The sequence below is a fragment of the Glandiceps talaboti genome, chromosome 5, assembly GCF_964340395.1.
Source record: "Glandiceps talaboti chromosome 5, keGlaTala1.1, whole genome shotgun sequence".
In the NCBI taxonomy this organism is placed as follows: Eukaryota; Metazoa; Hemichordata; class Enteropneusta; family Spengelidae; genus Glandiceps; species Glandiceps talaboti.
In genome coordinates this window covers 25,524,763-25,531,651 of record NC_135553.1, presented here as the reverse complement: position 1 = coordinate 25,531,651, position 6,889 = coordinate 25,524,763, and the positions used below count along the sequence as shown (strand labels likewise).

Genomic DNA, 6,889 nt, shown 5'->3' with positions numbered 1-6,889 from the left:
CATTACAATCTTATATTCTGACTGCAGAAACAACATTTGTATTCCGTAAGTATGGGGAGAGAGATTTTTGAAAAATGAACACCTTTTGGAGGCCATTTAGAGCACCATTCAGAAGTAAAACACAACTTAGTTATATCATAAACGTATCACTAATTTTAGGGTTTCAAAAGTTTAAATCATTTCAAGTCCTATTGACACAAATAATAAAAAAGATAAAGTAGAAAGTGAGAAAATTTGGGGAAAACGTGCACAGTGGAGGTCATTTACCATTTAGAGAATCAAATTCATTAAATTATTTGAAAGTGTGTCTCTATTGGCTATGTTTGTGTGAATTGAACATGTTCAGGTCAATGGAGGCACATATTAGAGTCAGTCCATCCAGTAAATTTCAAGGTATTTCATTTCTTATGTGTTCCGCGTGTATAGCTACACATGACAAAGGAGAAGATACAGCACCAGAAACAAGCCAGTAAGAGTGTAGCTGATGCTCCGATTATAAATGTATGGTGACATTGATTGGAACACTGTACAGAAATGGTCAATTGAAGAAGATGAATGTCTCTGATCTTAATGTACTTAGATAAACATCAACTGACAAGTGCAAAGAAGCCTTTGAAGAAAGACAAAGTGGAACTTGTAGAGGCTCACATTAGATAAAGTCTTGGCCAGCAGATATCTAATAGAGCGATATGAAATGGACAAGGAAACAAATGAAAGCCAAGGGGAAGAAGAAACAGACAGCAGTGTTTCCATTTCCACTGAAGAGGATGATTGTGATGGTTGTGATGATGATGATGGTGGTGGTGGTGGTGGTGGTGGTGGTGATGATGATGATAGTGGTGGTGGTGGTGGTGGTGGTGATGATGATGATGATGATGATGACGATGCTGTTGTTATCCTCAATATATTTGAATGACAGTGATAATGACACTAAGAAAAGGGAGTGAAAGTAGTGAAATAAGCAATGTACAAAGTGATAATGACATTCCAGAGTTATTACAGGATACTTGACCAGGGAGAGTGTGTACCACATGGAAATAACGATATCAATTATAAACAAAAAATAATGTACCAATACGTTTAGTGATATTTGTGCATGGCAGAAATATGTGTCGTATAATCAAATTCATTAAAGGGACAGTATCTGTAACTTGATCAGATCTTTTGTCAATATTTTTGTTGTGTGTGTCAATTGCAGTTTCTTGTTGTACTCCTTAAAACATGTTGAAAAACCCTGTATTTGGCTTGTCAACACAACCTGTATATGTGTAAAGTGCAGTTACTGTTGATAATTTTAGTCCAGACTAAAATTCATTTGTCAAAAATAACAATGCAATTTGTACATATACAGGCTGCGTTTACAAGCGTTTGCCAACACGGGAGTGTTTCCATGTGCGTTATGGAGTAGAACAAGAAACTAAAAACTGTAGTCGATAAACAGAACAAAACATACTGTCATCAAAAGATACAACTACTGTCCCTTTAAATCTGTCCACATAATTTTTGTTCATTAACCATTACGGAGTCGACGGAACGTCAACTTGTCAGTTAAATTCTGCTATATTTTTAGAAATACAATCCTGCTACATCATCTTTGTAAATATATCATGCAAGTTTGGACTACCCTAAAAGTTACCAGGAATCCTTGCCGGCGTGAAACCTCAGCCCTGGCCACATCCTCGAGACGCATTCAAAGTTTAGTAATAAAACATAAAACAGTTTCATCATTTAACAAAATTTATTGAGGTTTATTGAAATAAATCACACTAAAACACACTTTATACAAAATTCGAAAACATCAAAGTAACGACACGAAACTTTAAGTGTAAGTATGCCACACCAATAAAGCACTCTGAATGTCAAGGTCGAGATTGTCAAGAAAAAGATTAGAATCCAACGTTATTGTTCAAGTTCATTTACTGCTAGTGTATTTGGTAACTGCTTTTGTGCCTTCGCTAACGGCATGCTTTGCAAGTTCACCGGGCAGCAACAGACGTACTGCAGTCTGGATTTCTCGACTCGTGATGGTAGACCTTTTGTTTATCTGTGCAAGCCTTGCAGCTTCCGAGGCAATACGCTCAAATATGTCATTGACAAAGCTGTTCATGATGTTCATTGCCTTACTTGAGATTCCGACATCTGGGTGGACCTTGCAAATGGATAGAAAAATGAAACAATAAAATCCAAAACAAGTACAAATAGCAATGAAACATGTACAATTATAAAATACACTTATTCTGCACTAAGTTGGACTGGGAACCCCCTTTTATAAATAGAATGTTTTGTTTTTGAAGCTAGGTCAAAATGACTGTCTATACAAAGTACTTGTGTAAGCACTAACTGTTTGTAGCCTGTGGGGAATTTAATTTGTTAAAAGTTTACTATGCCAACCAATTAGACATGTCCAACACTGGTTGAACAGTAGCTGCAGTAATTGTAGCGTTTGACTGTGGTGATTGTATGTGTTTCAATTTTACTGTTCCACTGTTGATTGTTGTGCCTTGTCATTTTGTTAGGTTTCTTATTTGTTATAGTTTCTATGGCAATCTTGAACATCAAATATACACCTACAAGTGCGAGTGTGCTTGTTAATCACTAAGGGGATACAAGCTTGACTAGCTTTGCTATTTCTTGATCCCTTTTGCCATTTATTCCGTATGTGTATCTTTTTAAAGATTAATTTGTATTATTATGATATTGGTGAATAAACTTATTATGTTTGCTGTCATTTTTCTGCTGTTTGTGCTTTTTGTCGTTCCGATGTTTACATGTAACTGGAAGCAAACGGTAGAAGTGATTGAGATCTGAATCGCAAAGTTCGGTGGATTTTTCTGGAAAATTACGCCGTACCTGCCAAAAAATCGGACATTTCCTAACTACAACATTAATTACGGAGCCTTCAAGACTCAAGAATGTTCAGAGGTACCCAATACCGTCAAAATCGGCAAAAGTAGCAACGCATGCATTTTGAAACGGGCAGTACGCCGACATGTCGCCCACGTTTTCAGCGTAATCTCGTCTATTTGCGTTTTCGTTACATAAAGGAATTGTATCGTTTGCTTCCAGTTGAACATCGGAACGACAAAAACCACAAAACAGCAGAAAAATCCCTCAAAATCACAGCAAACGCTACAATTATTGCAGCTAGCTGAACAGGTGTTCACTGAAAACTATTAGTCGACGCGTCTTTGAAGCTACTAAAACAGTCATGATTCATAGTACAAGTTGTAAATGTCACCCGGGCCAAAAGTTGCCGAGTATTTCTTTCTTTGGATGACATGAAAGTAACACGGTATACCAATGATAGTAAAATGACATCCACAAGTTCAGAGTCAAACACCGCTTCGAATATATTATGAACGATATACGAATTCAAAAAGAGTTGTTGACAAAACTCCCCGTCCTCACAACGATTATGAATCTGATTTACTTTCTCTAAATTATTAATGAAGAAAAGTTTGAGATTCAAAAACGGAGGTAACATAATAAGCAATGTGGACACGTGGTGTGCTTGCATACACAATTGTCTGGTACAGTACTGAGTGCTGGGCAAGGCCGCGCCGGGTCTTGTCGAGTGAATGCTCACCTGTTTCATGACTTTGTAAATATAGGTTGTGTAACTTTCAGCACGTTTTTTCTTCCTTTTCTTTTCGTGAGTACCACCGAGAGTTGCAGGCCTGGCTTTGCCGGATTTCTTTTCACCTTTACCTTTGGACTGTCCTTTGGGTGGCATGGTTTCTAAAATTAATATTTCCAAACTGTAAAAGTAAAAAACACAAGACAAAAAATAAATACAATTGTTATATTGGAGGACACTATCAAATTAGGCGTGGTAAGAAAACTGAATGGAATTCAACAACATTTGCAGAGATTCAAGTGCATGCAGGTATGCAAAATTTAAATCGTTGCCGCCAAATAGTGAACGTCTTCATGTTGTATACTGTGGTCACTTGGTGGCAAATTCAACGAAAAAAAGAACTATTTAGCGACAATGGGTTGGGAATAAAGCAGATAATGGTAATGGGCGTTACACAAGTTTTACAGCAACTTGAGCTGGGCATCAGACCCTTACGGAATCGACTCTCCACCGTCTGACACGTTTACGACATAAAGGACTGGGGAAATGAAGACGGGTACAAACTGATTTTATGACAACGTTCTATGAAGTTGACTATGGCCTACCATAATTTCACAAACCAGGTAAAGAAAGTTATCTGAACCCACCTTGGATCTGTCTTTCTCTCTTGGATTGACGTTCATATAGGTGTGGCACGGTGATCACGCGTTGTCCGGTATTTATATGGTTCACGAGCTTACACCTGTTACAATACCAATATGTAAATATATGCCTATTCAATTCATTAAAGATCCGCATACGACGGTCCAAGTACCAGATTTAAACTGAATGCCATCCATAAGGGCAAAGCCTTTAGATTTGCGTTCTTACACACAATAATTGTTGGAATACAACAGAATATATGCGATTAGTTATGTTTGAAGTATCATTTGGACCAAGTTGAAACTTTATTGAATTTCAAGAGTGCATTAGACGCATGTGCACCCTGGTATCATGAATGTACGTTCCAATCAATCAATCCTTTATTCAGTACTATGCATATGGCCACTGTATATTTGATAAATAGCTCTCCATGCCAAGGGATGTCTTAAATGAATAATAATTTATAAGTTTTGGACTCTGTCTTGTATTGGTTGCCCATTTCTGTACGTCAATATCCTTACAACGTTGTGAAAATACATTAAGAAATACACGTTCGTCTCCCACCCAAACAAATTTTTGACTGAGGTTACCCAACACGGTAGGTTGCATTGTTTTCAGATTTACCGAATTGGTATTGATAGCGCTAGCATTGATAACTATATCTACTGTGGTCTAATGTTAATGTGCAGCCCGTTAACAACACGTCTAAAAATGTTTACTTTCAATTTATAGCACCCTGTTTCCTCACGTACAGCCAAACTTAGAGGCTTTGTTGCCTACTTGTATGGAGAATCTACACAATCCATTGGATATGGTCAATATCCGTTGTTCCATGAAATCCCCATATCTCACTGCCATACAGTAAGATAGGTAAAATTTAACAGCAAATAACATTATCAAGCGTTAAATTCTTGTAACGACTTAGACATTTGTTCAATCCAAAAAGGCATTTAGATGCTTGACTACTAGCAATGTTATGTTGTGGCAGAAACCAGGCACCAAAAGATGAAAAGATAACACCAAATAATTGTAAAGGACACAACTTCAACCTTTGCTGTTGTAAAGATTCAGTTTACTTCATCGTGTAGTATACATTCTTTTAGTGGTCTGACTACACATGTATCATGAAAAGTTGAGAACAACATGTCTACGTATGTAATACATGTACAGCAGGTCGACGTCAACATGTGCGCTCGTACTAGAAGTAGTACCTGACTGGCCCATTGGAAATACGCGTTCACTTTTCCTCACGTTTTTGTTCCTAAAGCTATTTTGCTCGCGCTCACAGTATAGTGTACCATCTTATTTCAATTCTGGCCAGTTTCACAATAATGAATGTAATTGTTATTTATGCAACAAACTTTAGTTGTTTTAGATTAACTACCTTTACCCGTTGCACATGGATCGTGTCCTACGTACTACATCATGTATAATACATCATACATGCGGTCATAATTAACGTGACGGTGTACACACGTATATGTACGCGGCTGAAGTCGCGGTTGACGCAGACAAACTGATAAAAAGAGTCGCGTGCACGTGAACCACAGACAAGTACATGTATGTGCATGAACCTGTTGTTTTTGTATCAATGTTTGTCAGTTTGATAGTGATAAGAACTAGACTTTTTTTCGTTCTGATCACAGCCGATTTTATATAACTCCTGCGCGCAATGGTAGTATATGCACAAATATTGCTTTCTAATACAGAGTCAAAATCATTTAATTTGTATGTATACATATAATGGGAATATTGATTAACGTCCAGTATATGCAAATGTCATGGGGAGGGTCATGTTTTACAAAATGGGACAAAGGGGAGGGTCACTTTTTACGAATGGAGAATGGAGGGAGGGTCATGTTTTTCTTAACAGACCATGTGTGATTTCCTCTGGCCCTCCCCTTGTAAATACTGAAGGCTTCCTAATTACCGAAAATCATTAATCATGCAAATTAGTTATTAACACTTTAAGGTACATCAACAAACTTTATAGGGCGTATAAACTTTGTTATGTTTAATGTATGAAGTAAATTGTATTGAAATTGAAATATGCAGTCTTACGATATAGCCTAATTACCGAAACTCATTAATTATGCAAATTATTCATTAACACTGTAAGGTACATCAACTAACTTTATAGGACGTACACTTTGTTATGGTTAATGTATGTACTGAATTGTATTGAGATTGAAGTATGCAGTCGTAAGATATAGCCTAATTACCAAGAATCATTAATTATGCAAATTATTCATTAACACTGAAAGGTACATCAACAAGCTTTACAGGACTTATGCGATTGTTATGGTCAACGTATGTACTGAATTATATTGAAATTGAAGTATGCATTCTTAGGGACCGGTCAGTTTCTCCAGCCTGGGGGGCGGGGCGGTGGATTCTTAAATCGGGCCGATAAAAAGTCACTAACCCCCCCCCCCCTACCTTCCAATGCCAAAGGTGCTATTAAACTCCTTTTGGAATATATTTACCCTGTGTAGTCAATAATTATAATTATGATAGTGCTAACCCAGGATCTTCTAAAGTAGATGCAAGACAATCGAGCAGTCCACACTGTGTCACGATCAAAAAATACCTGTCATGTGAATATTATATTGGGGGGGGGGGGGGGGGGGGAGTCATCATGTTTTAGAATTAAGTGATAGGTCAGCCTGT

At 37.3% G+C, this 6,889-nt stretch overlaps 1 protein-coding gene across 1 annotated transcript; it reads right to left on the bottom strand.

Annotated features, from left to right (window-relative positions):
- Positions 1-1,912: 1,912 nt before the first annotated feature.
- On the bottom strand, positions 1,913-3,733 carry LOC144435947 (histone H2B, gonadal-like). The gene is made up of 2 exons (XM_078124587.1): positions 3,587-3,733; positions 1,913-2,149 (listed from the first exon to the last, which is right to left on the bottom strand). The coding sequence occupies exons 1-2, from the start codon at positions 3,731-3,733 to the stop codon at positions 1,913-1,915; spliced, it is 384 nt and encodes a 127-aa protein (XP_077980713.1).
- Positions 3,734-6,889: the final 3,156 nt, after the last annotated feature.

Excerpts from the sequence above, each read along its gene's own strand:
- LOC144435947 (XM_078124587.1), bottom strand. The coding sequence starts at position 3,733 with ATGCCACCCAAAGGACAGTCCAAAGGTAAAGGTGAAAAGAAATCCGGC. Across the intron at positions 2,150-3,586 it reads TTTACAAAGTCATGAAACAG|GTCCACCCAGATGTCGGAAT; the intron begins GTGAGCATTCAC and ends TCCATTTGCAAG.